The 20,866-nt window shown below is 37.2% G+C and overlaps 1 protein-coding gene across 1 annotated transcript in view; it reads left to right on the forward strand.

Moving 5' to 3' along the window:
• LOC110153222 (neural cell adhesion molecule 2) overlaps window positions 1–20,866 on the forward strand; it is a 591,924-nt gene that overhangs the window by 400,261 nt on the left and 170,797 nt on the right. Inside the window, exon 3 of the mRNA XM_055165721.1 lies at window positions 12,888–13,094. Coding sequence (XP_055021696.1) covers window positions 12,888–13,094 — 207 coding nt within the window. The remainder of the gene's footprint in view (window positions 1–12,887; window positions 13,095–20,866) is intronic.

Genomic DNA, 20,866 nt, shown 5'->3' on the forward strand with positions numbered 1-20,866 from the left:
TGTTATTCAAACCCTCTCTTACTATCAACACTTTTTAATGGACTAAGAGTGGTCTGCGCTGCATTGAGGATTTTTATGTCAATAATAAACTAGCCTCATTCTCTGAATTAGAGGAAAAATACTCCCTTCCACGATCACATTTTTTTGCTACCAGACACTTTAAAATATCACAAATTATACAGAGTTATACTGTTAAACCAGAGACTCATATATTTGTCAAGTTGATGCATATAAATCCAAATTCTAAACAACTTATATCACAACCACAACCTTTGTCAAGTAATTCTATTAAAAGAGGTCTTGGCATAACCATAACCATAAATAAGAAAAAATCTTTTAGTGCCAACCTCTCCACAATGTTACTCAGTCAAGGTCAGGACATGTGCAGTGACAAAAACACAATAGATAATACGCCCGTTTGATAATTACTGTATCCACTCATCGGTCAATACATAAAAGATGAGACTATAGTGTTTGGAGGTCAGTGTTTATTTTGGTACTTTTTCTAAGCCTTATGTGGGCACTTTTTGTTCTTTTTATGTACTACGATAAGGTTTGAGCTATAGAAAGGTGAATAATTACTGCTATTACTCACAATGTCGATGCAAACTAATTACACAAGTGTTTAATTTGGCTATTAAGGCGAGACACTGCAGGTGGATGGGAAAATAGAAGAAATTTTGAGATATCACATTGAAACTTCTGCTGTAGTTTACTCTAAAAAAATGATGTCATCATGTAATGTTTTCATAAAAATAAGGGATTTTATGTTTAAAAACAGTTTAAATTTCTTGGCTGTTGTCATATTAGATACTAAAACACAGAAGGGATTTTGGATATCTTATTTGAGAAAAACAAAATCTCATCCAAAAACTTGCTCAAAATTCAAATTTTGCCTTCGAATTAAAGCTTGAATAAATTAGACTTGGAATTCGATATAAACAAATTTTTCATTACGTTTTGTCAAAATTGTTAAGCAAGACTGTAAAGTAGGTGCTACTTTAAAGGTGCACTGTGTAACTTTTCTTGTGGAAGGTCCGCCACCTGTTTGTCTCCATGGAGATGTTATTGCTTTGTCTGTAATGTCCCAGTATGGCATTACATTTATTCATCGTGCATTTCCTCAATGGCATGAGAGAAAAATGTGCATTCTTACTATGATTGGGCTTGCCTTTCCACAGATCTGACATGTAGCTTGGCCCAGTGGTGTCACCTGACCTGACAATATCTCCATAGAAAGAAGCAGATGGGAGAAAAATCCATTTTAAGAAAGCAACCTTTGAACTTACCATGTTCCTTATAACTCTATGGAGGCAGCTTGATTAAATTAAATATTAAAACATGTTTTGGTATAGATTAGATTTTTTTGGGGGGCTTCTACATGAAAGCTTACTTATTCACCAAACTGACCAAAAAAACAAGCCGAAAAAAGTAGTAGTAGTAGTAATTTTTTAAAAAGTAGTAAGTTTATTTCAGGTCGTGTTTATTAACAAACGTTCTTATTTAGAGTTGTTTTTTTCTGATAATCCTGCTTTTGTGTTAATGTGTCAGTGGCACATTTCAACATTATCCTCAATATTTTCATCATCAACACTTTACACTGTGAATCTGTTCTCATGACCGGCTCCTGGATAATACACATTTTGGACATCACCATCATCCATGTTGGATTTCCTTGCTGAAATTCTCCAAATATTGGCTGAATTCTCTGTGTTAGTAACAAGACGCGAGCAGCAGATGCACCGCAGTTGTGTTTGGAGCGCGCACAGATTTGGTGCTCATATTGTCCACGGTGACGAGTCCAGATGAAGTTTACTGTTTTAATGCCTTATATTTGTGCCTGGAGGCTCCATAGAGAGTCTGTCTATTCTCAAGCATATGCGGTTAGCCATATGCTGATTTTGTGTTTAGGCATATTGGTAGACATCATGTTTAACTTCAACAATCCAGAAATGTTGTGTTGGAATTATTTAAAGGTCCTGTATTATGCAAAATTTACTCTTGTGAGCTTTAAGTTATGTTATAATGTTACCTCATCAAAAACATACCTGGAGTTGTTTCTTTCATTCACACATGTTTGAGTAGTCTTTTATTTTTAGTCTGTTTACATCTCCAAATCTCAAAATGCTCTGCTCCACCTTGTGATGTTATGATGTGGTAGTTTTCAAGTTACCAGCTACCTATTATCTTTTGTTTAGTAGAGATGCGCATTTCTACTTTTGAAACTTTCCAGATGATTCTAGTGAAGGTGTTTATGGAGCACTGGAGCACTTCCTGTATTACCGCATGACATCACAAGGTGGAACAGGATGTTTTCTGTTTGAGAAAAAACTCAGCCTAAATACGTTTGTGTGTTGAACATGTGTGCAAACAAAACGCAACTACAAGTATGTTTGTGATAAATAGAGTAAAGTAAATCCATTGAAAAACATGTACTGTATTTTCCGCACTATTGGGAGCGCTCTTAAGTCTTCAACCCCATCAAAAAATGACTGCACCCCACAATCCAGAGCGCCCTATACACGAATCCACTTAGGTGTCCCAGCACCACTTCAGTAAACTACAAAGTCGCACCACCCACAGCGCACGCAAACACACACGGAGCAGACAGCGACCGCACAGCGAAAAACACCCGCAGCCACACTCATCACTCCACGGCGACGAGGAACGGAACGGAGGAACTGTCAGGGAATTCTACCCTAAGACATCAAATTACATTAAATAAAGACACACCAAAACGAGACGGTTAAAAGTAATACTTGCGCAAGGAGAGTTGAGGACCACCTGCCCCTGGCTACGCTCTGGCCTACTCTGCCCCACAACTCTCCGAACACCCATTTATTCAAAATCATGACACAGATAAGGTACAATACATGACATCATATCACACAGTGTTTACATGATCACATACTAACAATCTTTTAGTCTAAACCGCCCCCCCATTTCACACTTGATTACATGTTCCAGGTGATAAACAATCAGGTCAGTTTTCTCCCAAAAACTTATGCTAACCACATGAGGGGAAAAAACCCTTAGCTGTCTTCTCATGGGCGACTCAGTAGATTAGATTAATGAGTCAGGAGTTCTTGAACTAGGACATATGATATACATATGGAAAAACCCAAAAACGCAATTGTTGATAACTTTAATCACACACACAAATGATTATGATTTTAAATGATTCATAATATTTAAAATAACACAGAAATTCTTTCACAGGAACGAACCGAAAAAGCGAAACTGCGAACATGCCAGCAATCCGTTGGTCCCAGACAGCACCCTCCTTACACGCCACAACTGAACAAAGCCCAGAGTCACCGTGAACGCCACAAACAAAGTCCCACTGACCCATCTAACTGTTGTGTTTCATCTAAAATCCGATGCGGTTTATTTGTGAAAAAAGTTCAAAAAGAAACATTCTATGACAGTGCGCCTTATAATCCAGAGCGCCTATTAGTGCGGAAAATACAGTATTATAACAGTGACCAGTCTTGCCTCTCCACCGATCTGACCTGTCATTTCTCCATGGAGATAGGTTTAATGTCATAGTGTGGAGTATTGTAGTTAAAGCAATAACACATCCTTACAAGCAGGTGAGTCCGTGTATCATTCGTTTTTCAAAATAAAACCAAAAATAAGAAAAAACAACTACAGATAACAATAATTTTTTTCAGTTTTCGATTTAGTGTTTAAATGAATAATGGAAAATAATAACAGCCGTTTCAGTTTCAGTGACTTAAACGGCGATGCTGGACTTTTGTATCGTATACGGACTGAACCAGAACTGAACAAGTGTCTGTCCTGGTCTCAATCCTGGTCTGATCTCGGTCTCACTTCAGCCCGGCATCGCAGTTTAAGTCACAGAACCATTATTCTTTTAAACACAAAATCAAAAACTGAAAAAACGAATCATTATCCTTTTTTTTTTCATTTTGGTTTTGGAGACAAATAATAAAGAAAATTGTTGTTTTTTTTCGTTTTCTTATTTTTGGTTTTATTTTGAAAAGCGCATGAACGGACGATACACGGATTCAGGTGGACCAGAAAAGTATAAAAATATATATGAATTCTCCGGCTAGAAATGTGAGATAATCTTGCTCAAACGCCATCATATATTTATAGATTAAAAAACCTTGTAGTACATATACTTTGTTGATTCCCATCGGTGTAAACCTGTACACCGTGTACTTTGATTGAATTCCAACTACTTCAACCACTTTGCACCTTTTCATAGCCAAGAAGCCAGATGTAAGATGTTGTTATAGCTACACGGGGAGCACTGGCCCTTTAAGTGAACCAGAACAAGTTGTGTGTCCGTGTGCGTGTTGTGTGTGTGTGTGTGCATGTGTGTGTGTGTGTGTGTGTGTGTGTTTACTTCCCTGTAGATTATAATGGCACACCTCCAGATCTAGTGCTGCAGATCCAAAAGGCTGGCCGTGCTTTCTGTGCACTGTGCCCTTTTTTCAGTCGATCTATCAAGGCCAAAGGGGGGCAGAGCTCAAATGTGTGCAGCCCAGTTTGTCCCTATAGGCTTCCATAGGCGCCGTGGAACAGTTGATGACAGTAAAGATGAACACAGTGTACTTTAGTAAGAGTACTGTCACTGTTACTCAACTAGAAGTGCAAAACAGTGACCAGAACAACTACTCAAGTTGTTCTCGAGTATTTGATGAGAACACTGCTCCAAATATTGAATGCTGTAAAATTTGAGGTATTTCCAAGTAATACACCGTTAAAATTTAAATAGACAATTTTTATTCATTTCTTATTTTAATCGATTTGCAGTGTTCCAAAGTTATTCCTCACTTACCTTAAGCATTCAGAGCATTCTAATTATTCACCATGATGAGATCACGCTAAATATAAATTATAATTGTAAATAAATGGAGCTAAGAGTTGCATTTGTAGTAACAGGAATTTACTTCAAAATGCTACTTAGAATCTTCTACTAGTACTAGTACTACTACTTCTACTACTATAACTGCTATTACGACAATAACTTTAGCTAAGATTAAGCTGTTGCAGTTGTTGTAGCAGGTATTTACTTCAAAATGCTTCTCAAAACTTCTACTAGTACTACTACTTCTACTACTGTAACTGCTATTGCTGTCACCTTTTACTTACTTTACTTCAAATCCTAATGATGCAAAATTTTTCAATTTTAATCAGTTTGCACTGGTAATTATTTACCCTGATGACTTTAGATGTACTTTTCACAACTCTCGGAGACCTGTGCGGAGTTTCACTATGACATTAAAGAACAACCGGCATGCTTATGTGCACTTCCTGATTACTGAACAAATAAAGCACTTTATAATTTGATGCAGACATATTTCAATGCTCAAGAGCTGCTTATAATATATCTGTACTGGGGCAGAATTCTGCTCAAGAGTATAGTAGGAATAAAAAAACTTATCCTTAAAAATAACAAAATTTGATTAAAAAAGTGACTCCAGTAAATTAATCTTGCAGGTCACATTTTTATATAACCTAACAATCTTTACATCGAGGAACCACGCACCCATTCAAACAGTCATACAAAAGTGTACACAGATACTAGGGGCGAGGTTAAGTGTCTTGCTGAAAGACACAACAACAGCACTAAATCGCAGCTCTAACATGTGGGCCATTAATGATGAGAGCGGAATCCGAACCGCCAACCTTGCAGACAAACACTACCCACTGAGCTACTTTACCCATCAACTACTAAAATATGACAACAAAAGCTAAATTACTTCCTCTTTTACTTCTTAATTACTTCAGATTTACTGATAACTATATTTAAAAGGATGAAGTCTTTTTATCAGGTGATCGTGATGTAATAACTCATCAGTCACTCCGCCTGAGTCCACGGAGCACAGTGGCCCGTCTGCCCTTCATATCCTGCTCCCTCCTGACCACAATCCATTAGAGCGGAGGGACCCGGGCTCAGAGCTGGTGAGAATTAGACTGGGGCCCTTAGATCATTTACAAGTTCCAACTGGCCTTATCAAACCGGACACCACAATACCGCCATTACGGAACAAGTGTATTAAAAGGTCACGAGAAATGTTTAACTTTTACTTAAAGGCCCTGAACCTGATTTTATCCCATAGATTTGAACTTGCTACTTTATAAATGTATTAGCAGCTCTTGAGGTCAAAATAAGTCTCTTTTGCGTCGTGCACTAATGAGAAAGCGTTTTATTGTTTGAAAATCAGGAAGTGCATATTAGCATTAGATATTATGCTATTTTCTGATCTATGTTATTATGTTTCCTGATCACAAACAGACCTGGAGTTGTGTTTTGTTTCATTCGCTCATGTTTAAAACACAAATCCTGCATATTTAGGGGTTCTTCTCACGAACTGAAAACACACTGTTCCACTTTGTGATGTCATGTGGTAATACAGGAAGTGCTCTACTGTGTTTTTAAAGGGCCCATCTCATGCAAAATCAACTTTTCAGAGCTTTCTACTTTCTAAGAGTGATGTGTGGGCTTTGTATATGTCGCCGAACTGGTTTTTAGATTGATTTGGCATTTTTTAACAAATTGCAGCGTATTTCTGTCACCCTCCCACATGACAACGAACTAAAGTCTGCTACAACAGTGACACGGCCAGCTACACCTATATCACGTTTGACGTAGCAGAAGGCGCCCCACCCGCTCCACCGCCTCCACACCGCCTCCACCCTGCATCAGCTGACAATTCCCACATGAACACCTAAACAAAAGCGACAGCATAAACTAATTATTCTACACTGCAGTGTACATGATATAATAAGTTTATCTACTAGTGTTTATTAATACTTTACCAATCAGTAATGTTCAGCTGATGCCGACGTGGTGCTTGAGCTTCATGCACCTCAAAGGCCTCGTCCAATTCTGGGTCCAACACATGCGGCTGAACGCGCTGTATCTCCATGATGAATAAAAGTTTATTCCTGCTGCTATCAGGGTGCACGCCTGTCTCCCCCTCCCTCCCTGAGATGGGCGGAGGAAGGGCGGCTCACTCAGAGCCTACGTCACGTTTGGAGGACGGAGCCTGTGCTTTTCTCAGGACGGACGGGGGATGAGCGATAGTCGGTCTTTCATAGTTCCTGGTCTGTGAATGCCTCCAAGAAATCAGTAAGATTTCACAACTATTGTGTAATGGATGTTCCAAAACCCAAATTGTGCTTGTTATATGTGCAGAAGATACAATGTGAAAAGAGTTATTTTACATGAGATGGGCCCTTTAAACCCCATACACCTTAGCTTCTCACTTCAAAACTACCTCTTGATGACATCACAAGGTGGAGTATGAATAAAACAAAACACAGCTTAACATTCTAACATGACTCACGAGAATCCATTTTGTGTAATATAGGACCTTTAAGCAAAGAATAACTTTAAACCACTGAAAACTGTTTAAAATGGACTAACCAACCACAGCCTGTAAATTTACTCTCAATTTTCAGTCTATCCATGCTCAGCTGCTAAAATGTCCCCTCAAGTTGATTCATGTTCTTATTTAATTAACATAAGATAATAGTCCTTTAATTGAATCACCAGTGCGTGGTTATTTACTATATTTTAGCATCAGTGAAAAATACGCCAACGCTAAGTGACATACGGCTGCTCATAAACTAAGAGAGAAGTCAGCTCAGGTCAGTCTGTAAATTAAGATCACACTAAATATAAATTAGAATTGTAAATAAAGGGAGATCGGAGTTGCATTTTTAGAAACTTGAGAAAGCTATTTAAAATCTTCTACTAGTACTGCTACTTCTATAACTATAACTGCTATTACTACAATAACTTTAGCTAAGAATAAGATGTTGCAGTTGTAGTAGCAGGTATTTACTTCAAAATGCCATTCTAAAACTTCTACTACTACTTCTACTACTATAACTGCTATTGCTGTCAACTTTACTTACTTTACTTCAACAATTCTACTCAGAAACTTCTAAGATATAATAATTAGTGCTATTACAATAACTTAAATAAGCTGTTGTAGTAGTACTTGTAGTTGTAGTACTACTACTTCTGCTACTATTACTGTTATTGCTTCAACAAATCTTAATGGTGCTACTTAGAAACTAGTACTATTACAACAACTTTAGCTAAGACTGAGCTGTTGTAGTACTTACTTCAAAATGGTACTCAAAAACTTCTACTAGTACTACTACTTCTGCTACTTCTACTGTTATTACTTCAACAAATCCTATTGGTGCTGCTTTGAAACTAGTACTATTACAACAACTTTAGCTAAGACTAAGATGTTGCAGTTGTAGTAGCAGGTATTTACTTCAATATGCTACTCAAGAACTTCTACTACTACAACTGTTACTACTCCAAGAGATATAATTACTACTATTACATTAACTAAGAAATATATATTTTGTTAAGTCATTGTATTAATTATATCTGTTGAAGTACTAATAACTTAGTAGTAGTAGTAGTAGTAGTAGTAATAGTAGTTGTAGTAGTAGTAATAGCTTACTTCAAAATGCTACTCAAAACCTATTCTAGTACTACTACTTCTACAACTACTACTACTACTACTACTGTTATTACTTTAACAAATCCTAAATGGGCCACTTAGAAACTAGTACTATTACACTAACTTGCAGTTGCAGTTGTAGTAGGAGGTATTTACTTCAATATGCTACTAAGAATTTCTACTACTACTACTAGTAATAGCTTAGTAGTAGTAGTAGTAGTAGTAGTAATAGCTTACGTCAAAATGCTGCTCAAAACCTTTTCTAGTACTACTACTACTGTTATTACTTCAACAAAGTCTATTTGTGCTACTTATAAAGTAGTACTATTACAACAACTTTAGTGAAGAATATGCAGTTGCAGTTGTAGTAGCAGGTATTTACTTCAGTATACTACTCAAGAACTTCTACTACTACAACAATTGCTATTACTACTTCAAGAGATATAATTACTACTATTACAATAACTTTAACAAATATATATTTTGTTAAGTCATAGTAGTACTATGAAAATGTGGAAAATGTATGCATGTTTCATTTTATATTTGTTTTTTTTGTTAAAGCAACATTGCGTAACTTTTTGGAGAAGACCTGTCACCAGCTTCCATGGAAATAAAAAGTTAAAGCCATACTTCGGAACATTCTTCACAGAGATAGATAGGTTTTAAGCTGTACTGTGGACGGTTATAGCCAAAGACACAACATTTCCATGGCGACAAGCAGTAAGAGTCAGGTTTGTGGAGACGCAAGCCCGCCCACAGTGAGCACACATGTGTTTCAGTGCAGTAATAATAAGAAAAAGTCATTTATTTTCATCTGTTTCTGAAGTTACACAGTGGAGCTTAAAAGTATTTGGCGTCCTCAACTAAACTTTGTATGTTTGTGTGTTTTATGAGCGTGCCAGTTATAAAGTCAATTCTTAAGTTGACAATACAAAAGAAAATGTTTGACAATTTTCCGTTTGAGCTCGTGCATTATAATTGTCATTCTTCCACTGCCATTGTTCGCCGTACCTCACATCTGCCTGCTCCCCTGTTGTCGGCCATGTTTGTAGTCACTCATTTTCAGAAGTTGTAATTTCACACTTGAGCTATGGTGACTTCTGAATAGTCAGCTTGTCATATTAAAACTTTTATTGCCATGTTTGCTGCCAGTCGGTTGAAGTTGAGAGTTTTCAAGAGGAAATGGAAATGCGTTCAGATCGTTTGAGCGTTTTGAATTATTACTAATGGCAGTTTAAGCAGGTCTTATGACAGCTGTGACATAGATTCACATTTGGTATTCACAAACTTGTAGAGACATTTAGAGGGAGGCTGACTAGGGCAACGCTGTTTTCTCTGATCAGTAGTGATGTAGAACATGTTTGAAGAATATCCTGTTAAGCATAATTTCACTATGCAAATGATACGATGATGCTAGTGGATAAAACATGTCTTGGTAGTTGACGTAGATGTTAAGATAGGTGCTGTGAAAAGGGGAAATTCTAGTGACTTAAATACATGGATATCAGAAAAAAGCTAGTAAAATTTAAAATATATACATAAAAAAAAAAAATCTAAGATAAAAAAAATCTAAAGCTGAATCATCTAAAACAAAAAAATCTAAGATAAAAAAAAAAAAAAATCTATAACAAAAAAATCTAAAACAAAAAACTAAAATAAAATAATCTAAAAAAAAATTAAAACAAAAAAAATCTAAACTGAATCTAAAACTAAGAAAATCTAAAACTAAAAAAAGCAAAAACCAAAAAAAAATCTATAACAAAAAAAAAATCTAAAAAAAAAAAAAAAAAATAAAAAATAAAATAAAAATAAAAATAAATTAAATCTAAAATAAAACAAAAACTTTATAAATGAAAAACTTTCTGGATGACCAAATTCATCTATGACAATGGTTAAAAATCTAAAACAAAAAATCTAAAATTTAAATATAAAAGGTAAACAAAAATAATAAAACAATATTAAAACAAAAAAGTCTAAATAAAAAAAAAAAAAAATAATAAAATAATATTAAATTAAAAAAACTAAAACAAAAAAAAAAGTCAAAAATAAAATTAAAACTTTATAAATGACAATTTTTCTGGATTAATTAGCTGCCGAGTTGCTTATATTTGCTTCGTTTATCTTGTTACCTCGCTAATTAGATCTTGAGACAGACGCCAAGGACTTAATGATGGTGACGGTTCTCAGACGGTTCTCAGAAATAATAGCACTGTTAGCTTTTTGTGCTCTTTCCATCATGTATCAGTTTTTCGATCGCCAAGGTGACAGACTTACATTGTTACTGTGAGAACATTGTTAGGACGTGCCATTGAACCATCACCTTCTCTTCTACTACACACGCTGCACAAGGGCACCTCACTTATAGCTGATAAACATTTAACAGAATCGCTTTCTTAAGTTATCTATAGTCCATTTTGTCAACTTAGACCAACTTAACTTTAATCTTGTGGTAGTTGACTTGAAGGACGTGCCCTTTGCAAAGGAGGGCGTGGGGGGTGTTCAAGGTCTGGGTGATTGAGAGAGCTGGTAATGGACCTCCACTCTGACGTTTTTATTAAGAGAATTTACAGACACAGACACCTGCTGCTGGAGGGGCACTCATGTCACCTTACAGGCCTAGACACAATCAAGTTCGACAAGAAGTTCATGCAGAATTTATTTATTTTTTGCAGTCGGTAGCTGAAAAACACAAGGACAAGGGTGAACAATTTTGAATAAATGTTACAAATACATTTTTAAACAAATTTTAAGAGAAGAAAATGAGTTGTTTTGAGCTTTTAAAAATGTTTTTGAAGTTGTGTTTAGCGTGATTAGTGTGTTTGAGTAACTCTTTATACCCCTGAATTCACGACATCGTTGCTCCCCATTTACAACCCACATTTACTCTTCCACTTGTGTATGCCCACTGCTCTGTACTTCGTTCTCCAATTTTATTTTCTCAATCTGTGATACATGTAGGATTCGGATTAGAATTCTGAATAATTTTGGTAAAAATTAAAGCTTGCCAGTGTGATCTGCAGCTATCCATAGAAAGTGTCAACAACTGCACAGCTCTTTTGTTTTTCTAATGTGAATCTCAGTGGGTTTGTTTCTTTTATTAAGTTTTTTTAGATGAATATTGCAATTTTAGAAGTCCAAATTATAACAAAATGATCCACAAATGTCACAGATTATAACTATATAGCAGACACAAGCACAGTGTTTTCTTAAATTTTTACTTCAGAGCAAAATGTTCTTCTCTAATCATGTCTACACATCACTCCTACATTACTTTAGATGTTATCAATTTGAGAATTTTATTGTATGTTGTTTTTTGAAATTGTAATTTGTCATATTTAGTTTGGAGACACCATTGTTTGGACATACTGTATTATACAACATCTAATTACACTTTTTTGTTCCATCAATTTGAGCATGTCTTAAGTTTTCTCTGTCTGCATTTAATCCCGCTTTTGCAATTGAACATGCTCTTCTAAACAACAGTATAATTTACAGTCAGTGTGCGTCCTCAGTCCTTTACAGACTTATTATCTATGTAAATCCAAGATTACAACATCATCATATCATTAAAAGCCTTCTGTTCCAACCATAACTCACAAACAACCACCTTCATCGCCTTCCACGAACGCTGACGAAACAAAAGTCATACCACACATACTTGTAAAAACATTCAGAGACATAACAGGAACCTCGTAAAGTGGATTAATGGGCGAGGTGTTGGGATCGAATACGTTTTACAAGCAGGTTTGCACAAAGCGGGTAGCTGGATTGCTTCTCTGCCCGCACGCTCGCATCTTTCTATTTTAAGGGAGGAGATGGCGAGTTTATGCCGCTCATGGGAGATGCAATATTTTCGAGGAATATGGCGGGGTCTCAAAGGTTGTATGTTGGGTTTATCGGCGCAATTGAAAAGTCAGGACACTATAAAGCTTGGAGGCATATGAGGAGCCGTAGATCCCAAGACAGTTCTTTATAATGATGTCTGTTTTTCACAAAAATATCATGCAAAATCAAATGTTTCAACCCATGCCACTGATACTTTGCAGATACATCATGCTGGGGGTGTTCTACATATGTCTACGGTGGAATGTTCAGCAGCTACCACGGAGAAAACAATGCACAAATGATAAACTATCTGGAAACATTTAGATAATTTTGGATCTTAATTTGCCTAAATTACAAGACTATAATTTGTTTACATTGTGTTACCATGCTGCTAATTTAGTCATTTTGAAATTTGTCAATACCCAATGTTACCAGCAGAGGGAGACAAACTAACAAGTAAACCAAGCAAGTGCTGAAACAGACCCGTTTTTCCATGCAATAACACTATTTGAACTTATAGAACATGTCATCAACGCATAATATTTCAGAATAAAAAAAGAAAAACTATAATGGTTGTTTGTTTTGGTTGTTTTTCAGCTATTGGCGAGCCGGTGAGACTAGAATGGTTCAACCCTCAAGGCGAGCGGATCGTGGCGTCCAAGAGAATGGCCCTCCACACAGAGTCGTCCAGATCGCGGCTCATCATTTACAACGCCATCATAGAAGACGCAGGAATATACCGCTGCCAGGCAACGGACGCCAACGGGCACACGGAGGAGGCGTCCGTCGTGCTGGAGATATACCGTAAGACGCCAACACAAATATACAACATAAGTCTTGATTCTCTGATTAGAACAGTTTGTAAGAGAAAAGAACTATGACTAAATGAATGCTCTGATTTCTCTCTCTTAGAAAAAGCAACCAGTTTTATAGTATATGTAGAAATTATTAAAGGTACATCAAAACCTATTCTAAACTTTTGATTCTTGAAAGTGTCCTTCTTCAGCAGATATAACAGCTGAACACACTCGTGGCTCGTTCTTTTTACAATAGAAATCAAATATTCTTCAGAAAGTTCTTCCCAAGTTACAGAAGTTCCCATAAATGTGTGGCACTTGCAGGTTGCTTGGACTTGTGTTTTGTATCTTGTCATATACATTACAAAACTTTTGTAGTGAAAAGTCCATTAACTATTTGTCTCCATGAAGTTGTCATTGATTGCCCCCTAGAATTACACAGATTTTTTTCAGCTCCAATACCGATACTGATACTTTAACTGTAAGTATCTGCTGATACCCAATATTAACTAATACCTGTGTAGAGATAGAAAATGACACTTGCTATAAAACACAGTTACCTATTACACAAGAGATCCAGTTGTGTTATGTAACTGTTATTTATCCTTCACATCTCGACTGAACGATGAATAAAAGTTCAAACATTATGAAACGTTCTGGGCCAAAATTAGACTGTAAATAGTCTTATTACATCCAATTAAAATCCCAAACACCCAGATCATGGAACCAATACTTGACCCAGCTTATTTGTCAGTAACCGGTATCGGTATTGGTGCATCCTAGAATGGTTCATAATGTGGTATTAACAAAATTTCGAGAAAAATAAGTTTATATTTTGGAACATGCCAAGCCAAGCAATCGTGGAGCACAAGCACATGGCAGTCCTCCAACCAGAAAAGTTACATATTGCACCTTTAACACATATCCAATTGGACCATCCACACATTTTGAAGCTCAATCACGCTATATTAGTTATCCTCGTCATATAAACAGACATTTTGTGATGTCATCTAAAAGTTACTCTGCCTTTATACCAATAGCCATGTAATAATAACTAGCCAAGTAATGTAATATAATGCTCAGAACATGAACTCAACTGTAAGAGCATTCACTCTTTAACCACAAAAATACTTGCAGTTTGCTGACCTCTTGTGGCTGGAGTTGGTTTCTTCAACCCTACCTCGCAATGACCTATCGTTATCACATCGTATGTCCAAATCCTCCGTGAACCAGTCGCTTTCTTTACTTCCTATCAATGGACAGAGTGAATTGTTCTGATTGGCTTGTTCGATTGCGTCATTTGAGCGAATACTTAGGTCATATAAAAGTTCGGTCTGGTCGCTCTTTGAAGAAGTCCTTTCAAATGTCCTTGTGAGCCGGTGATGCAAGAGGCTGTCGCTGTGGCTCTGTCTGCAATCAGGTGCACAAAAAGACCAAATGTTTCCTGTTATCCATCAGAACAGCTTGAGAAAGAAAAATGTCCCAGTTTCCAGTGTTTTTGCTACTTTCTCATTCACTTTGAGCCACAATGCTACAGCGGGTGTGATGTTTTGCATAATTTCATCCTGGCATATGCTTGTTTGGCAGGAAAACAGTGTAGCGATTCGTATTTACGCCATAGCTTCAGCGTTGGAGTCAATTTGTACTGTGTTGTTATGAGCTGACTAGAGAAGAACCTGCGCTATGCTAATTTCTTTATCAGTACCACAAGAACTAAACACTGTCACACCATCCAGCATCCTGTTTAGATATGCACTGTGGAACTTTTCCGACAGAGGCCACATGCTGTCTTCACGGTGACGTTTTTGTTCTGCAGTATGGCATTACAAGAATTCATCTTATCCCCATTTTCTGATCTATGTTATGATGTTATTTCCTCGTCAAAAGCAGACCAGGAGTCGTATTTTGTTTCATTCACACATGTTTAACGCACAAACTTTGTATATCTAGGGTGTTCAGTTCAGCTTTGTGATCTTGTCTGGTAATATAGGATGTGCTCTACACCTTGACTAAAATCATTTGGGTGATTTCAGCTCTTGAATTGCCAATCTCTACTGAACAAACGATAAAAGGTAGCTGTTAACTTGAAACTACTACTTTATGAAATCACAAGATGGAATGGGTGGAACAGAGCATTTTGAGCTGTCAAGACGTAAACAAACCCGGATTACTCAAACATGTGAATGAAATAAAACACAACTCTAGATACACTGCTGGTCAAAAGTTTTAGAACACCCTAATTTTTTCCAGTTACTTATTGCAGTCCAAGTCGTGTAAGTCCAATGAAGAGCTTGAAATGGTACAAAGGTAAAAACTGAAGAGCCAGAGGTTAAAAAAAGATAAAAAAGATAAGAAAATACAAGTCCAAGCTCTGCCAAAACTACCTCAAGAAAAAACGAAGAAGATGAAGAGCTTGAAAACATGGAGTGTCCAGCACAATCTCCAGACTTAAACCCCATCGAGCTGGTTTGGGATGAACTGGACAGAAAAATAAAAGCCAAGCGACCTACAAGTGCCACACGTTTTTGGAACTTCTGCAACAGACTTGGGAAGAACTTTCTGAAGAAGATTTGATTTCTATTGTAAAAAGAACGAGCCACGAGTGTGTTCAGCTGTTATGTCTGCCAAAGGTGGACGCTTTCATGAGTCAAAAGTTTAGAATATGTTTTGGTCAACAGTAAACAGTAAAAAAGTGGAAAAAGTGTGGCGTTATAAAACTTTTAACCAGTCATGTATGTCTTTGAAGAGAATTAAAACGTGGCTTAAACCTCACAAGAGTCAATTTTACATAATATAGGGCCTTTAAAGAACATGAAAACGTTTTGAAATTAGTGTCTTTTTACATTTATTTATTCTTACTGTTAGCTGGCACACCTCTCCACAGATCTGACCTGTAAGTTGGCCTGATTGCGCCTTCTTATCTATATCGAGACTCCATTTAAAGCCATACTGTAGAACATTTGACAAAGCAATAGCACAGACACGCAGACGAAGGACTCTAAACCAGGAAAAAGTTGCATAATACAAGATGTTTTTTCTTCTGTTTTGCGGCCATTTTGATATTATTTTTTATTTTTTGTAGACATTTTATAAGACATCTCAAAGCCATATCTCAGCCCATATTTGCTCACTGTTTTCCTCCTGTGCGAGAGGGCATATATTAGTTCAACAAATGATTGCAAATCCTTGAAATAATCTTGGAAGGGAATACCACTATCCCTCTAGTATTTGGCCCGGAATCCTTTTTATATTCCGATCCGCAGCTCAGACCCAAGCGCGTGTAAATGATCCCTCCATGTGTGTACTTGTGTGTAGTCGGAGTACTCGCGTGTGTGTGTTACTGCAGTACTTGTGATTAAAGTATAATGACATCTGTGATACCGCGGGACTAGGATCCTGCCAGGCCTAATGAGGTGCACGGCATTGAGGCTAACCCGCTCTGCTGACCCAACACAGGCTAATGTTAGAATACACCACACGCACTGTCCCACGGCACAGCGAGGGGACTACCGGGGTGTCCTTGGGCAAGACATTCATTAGGACTCTACTGTTGTGAGGCTAAAATACAGGACTAAAGTTGGATTTTGTGTCAAATTGTTTGTTTTTTTTGTGACTGGACGTGTTCATTAAAAAGTAAAACGGAAAATTGAGGATACCGTGGAATGAATAATGGAAGTTTTGAAAATTACGATGTGATTCCGCTCAGTGTGGGGTTTGGGGACAGAATTTATTGGCCTAATTTGAGACAAAACTCAAAAATGTGTCAAAATCCAATCCAGGAATTGTAATATGAGAAATAGTTCAAACAGATGTGATGGTGTTTCAGTTGGTTGTTCAGTTCAGCAGGACATAATCATCATGGGTTGAGCTCCCACAGATGAATGCTGTTGTTGTGTCCTTGGGCAAGACACTTAATCCACCTCGCATATGAATGTACGCGTGTGGGTGAATGGATGAGTGGTTCCTTGACGTAAAGGCTTTGAATGCCTTGAAGGTGGAAGAGAGCTATAAAAAAATGTGACCATGTACCATTTCTGAATAGCTTTAGAAAGGTAGAACAAGTATTAGATTACATGGTTCTTTATTTATAACGGTTGTATTGAAATTGGTTTTGAGTATCATGCTTTTTCTCTATAGTATTAAAATCAAGTTTAAATTTGAGTATCACGACAACACAATTTTAAAACATATTTCAAATTACCGTATTTTCTGCACTATTGTGTGTTCTGGATTATAAGATGCACTGTCATAGAATGGTCTATTTTCAAAGTTTTTTCACAAATAAAAAAAGCACCAGACTTTAAACGAAACATAAAAGTTAGATGTTGTTGTGACATAGTTGTGGCGTGTAGGGAGGGTGCTGTCTGGGACCGCTGGATTGTTGGCGTGTTCGCAGTGACTCAGTTGTTCAGTTGTGGGTAGAAGTGGCACATTGCACTCGCTTTTTCGGTTTGTTCCTCCGTTCCATTCCTCGTCTGCTCCGTGCGTGTTTGCGTGCGCTGCGGGTGGTGCGGCTTTGTAGTTTACTGAAGTCATGTTGGGACACCCGAGTAGATTCTTGTATAGGGCGCTCTGGATTGCGGAGCGTGCAGTCGTTTTTTGATGGGGTTGGAGGCTTAAGAGCGCGCCCTATAGCCTGGAAAATACAATACAAATCCTGTATCATTAGGTTCTTTTTTCAGACCAAGAGTTTGTTTACATACCTGACAGTTTCGACTGCTCACTCGCTGTCTTCCTCAGAGTCGTCAGGTGATGTTGCTGTGATATGTCCAGTAATTTTGCCTCCTCCGGTAGGAAGACGGCGCCAAAGCCTGTACTTAGACTTAGACAAACTTTATTGATCCACAAGGGAAATTATTTGGACACAGTAGCTCACACATCACAATATAATATAATAACAAAGACTGAAAATATAAATGGTAATACTAAATTCTAAATAAGTAGAAAAAAGATACAAGAGACAGGCGTCAAATAAGAAATAATTATATAAATGCAAATGTATGTGTTAAAATAAAATAGAAAGATAAGTAATAAAATATAAAATCACAACTTTATACAAGAGGTCATAGGAAGACATGATATGATGATTGACAGAACATAGGGTTATCTGTTACATAAGGGTGAGTTGTTGTACAGTTGTATGGAGTATAAATTAACAGTCACAAAAACATCATGTGACTTCTCTGAGGAAGACCGCGAGTGAGCAGTCGAACAAACTCTTGGTCTGAAAAAAGGACCTAATAACATCAATTATCAGGAGACCAAATGAACCTCATTGTACAAATTACACATCCTTTCATCAAATGGAACAAAAGTATTCCCTAAACAATGGGAACTTTTTAATCACTAATAATTGTGGATGGTAAAATACATTTTGGACCTGAACTTTAAAAAGGTATCGCCATATTTACTGAGCTGGAGTTGGTAATTATTTATGTCATCAATACACGGCTAATCAGTATCATATCAGTATCGAAAATATGAAATCGATACCCAGTCTAATTAGGGTGACCAGACGTCTCTACTTACCTGAGGCAGTCCCAGTTTTGAGCCCTGTGTCCCCTGTCCCTGCAGATTTATCCAAAACCAGTGATTTGTCTCAGGTTTATACAAGAAATGTCCCAAGTGTCCCTACGTTTGACGAATCTGATCTAAATCAGGACTAAACTAAGATTAGACCAGGACCACATCAGGTCTAAACCAGGACTATTACAATTTTTGACTAATCTGACCCCTGCCAACACTAAAGAAGAACATAAATTATCATTTGTTCAGCCAAAACAACAACTGAAGTCCCTCAGATTATGATTGACACGAGAATGCACGATGTTCCACACTCTTTTCACAATTTATTTAGACGAACCGTCCCAACTGGAGTGTGTCCCAGTTTAGAATTTTGAAAATATGGCCACTGTAAATCTAATAAAATTTCAAGTATCAGACCTAGTGTCGATATTGATGCATTTCTAAAGTACTTTCTATATTTACTCACCTTGGTACTTTAACATTAAACCTCCCACTGCATTCTACTTACTGCATATCCTGTTTACTCATAGTCATATTTTCTTAGTAGTATCAAAGTAATACCAGTCTATGTGTCCACGCTCAACACTCTTCTCGTGTATTCTGTGACCGTGGGCTGTGCTGTGAAGGCGTTTGTGCTGTTTACAACGCTAACCGACAATTTTCTCTGACATTCCCGCAGCCTAACCTTAAATTAATTTGACTTTTTCAAAATAGGGCCCTTTGGCTTATTGCAGGTGCATTGCTATTAAATACAAACTACCTCTTTTAGGTTTTTACTGCGCAATGGCTAATAATAGGAGCGGAGACATTTTAGTTTCGTAGCTTGAAGATAAATGTTTGTTTCTTTTCGACAATAACGCCAAAAGCACGTTAAAGGTATACTATGTGTTGTGTCTATGGATATGACATTTGACGGACCAGAAAAGTTACACAACGCACCTTTAACCTAAACGTAATGAGCGGTAATACAGTTAGCCCCGAGCGTAAACATAAAGGTTAGCATGTGCGGCTAGTGCTATGGCTAACGTGTGATTGACAGCGTGTGGTGGGAGTGAGGCGTGTACTGTGGGAACCGGGGTAGATTAGCGGTGCACCTGCTCTTACAAACATGACAGGAACATGACGCAGCCTTTGGAGCTGCCATGCCAACGGCCGCCACCAACCGCCATCGCCTACTGAGGACTATAACTAAAACAGCATACAAGAAATGTCAGTTTGGTCAATTTGAGTCTTTCGGAAAATAAAGAATAAATAATAAATACACGCAACAATAAGTTAAATATATATGAGAAATAAAATCACAAAGTTTCAAGATTTGCCTGAAATTTTCCACAGTATGGCATTAAAGGGCCTATATTACGCTGTTTACTGGGAGCGTGCCTATGTTCCCACAGCCCTATGTTCCCTCAAGTCCCCCCCCTCAAAATTAGGCCCCAAGTTCCCACATTTCCTTTATTGTAAATTTGCATCAGATTTTATCGCAATTTTTTCCCAATTTAGTCGTCTCACCCAACTTATTATCCAGCAGCAGTTGAATACAGATGTAATGTAGAGGTCATGGTGCAAAGGACCCTAGGTTGAAATGACTATGATTCTTCTCTTTAAATGTGGTATAAAATAAAAAAAATGACTTGAATTAGAGTTTTATTTTAAGAAAAATCTTAGAAATATAAAAAATCTTAGAAGTGAGGGAACGATGGACTGAGGGAACATAGGACTGACAATGTTTTCTTATCTATGTTATAATGTTGTTTTGTCGTCACAAACGTACCCAGAGTTGTGTTTTGTTTCATTCACACATGTTTAACACACAAATCCTGCAGATTTAGAATGAGTTTTTGAGCACTTTGTTTCACTTCGTGATGTCATCTGGTAATACAAGAAACTTCATACACCTTCACGAAAATCATTTGGATGATTTCAGACCTGGGATTGCCAATCTCTACTGAACTAAAGGTAAAACATAGCCGTTAACTTGAAAACTACCACTTCATGACATCACAAGGTGGAACAAAGCATTTTGAGCTTTGAAGATGTAGACAGGCTCATAATAAAGGGTTAATGAAACATGTGTGAATGAAACAAAATGCAACTCCAGATATGTTTTTGATGTCGTACCAACATTCTAACATGGTTTGAATCTCCATATAGTGTATCTATCTCCATGGAGACAAGCAGGTAGCACCACCAGGCCAAATTACTGGCCAGATCTATGGAGAGGCAACCCCACTCACAGTAAGATTGCATGTTTTG

This window comes from Boleophthalmus pectinirostris, unplaced genomic scaffold, assembly GCF_026225935.1.
Source record: "Boleophthalmus pectinirostris isolate CB_2022bp ecotype Guang Dong unplaced genomic scaffold, ASM2622593v1 HiC_scaffold_11, whole genome shotgun sequence".
Classification (NCBI taxonomy): domain Eukaryota; kingdom Metazoa; phylum Chordata; class Actinopteri; order Gobiiformes; family Gobiidae; genus Boleophthalmus; species Boleophthalmus pectinirostris.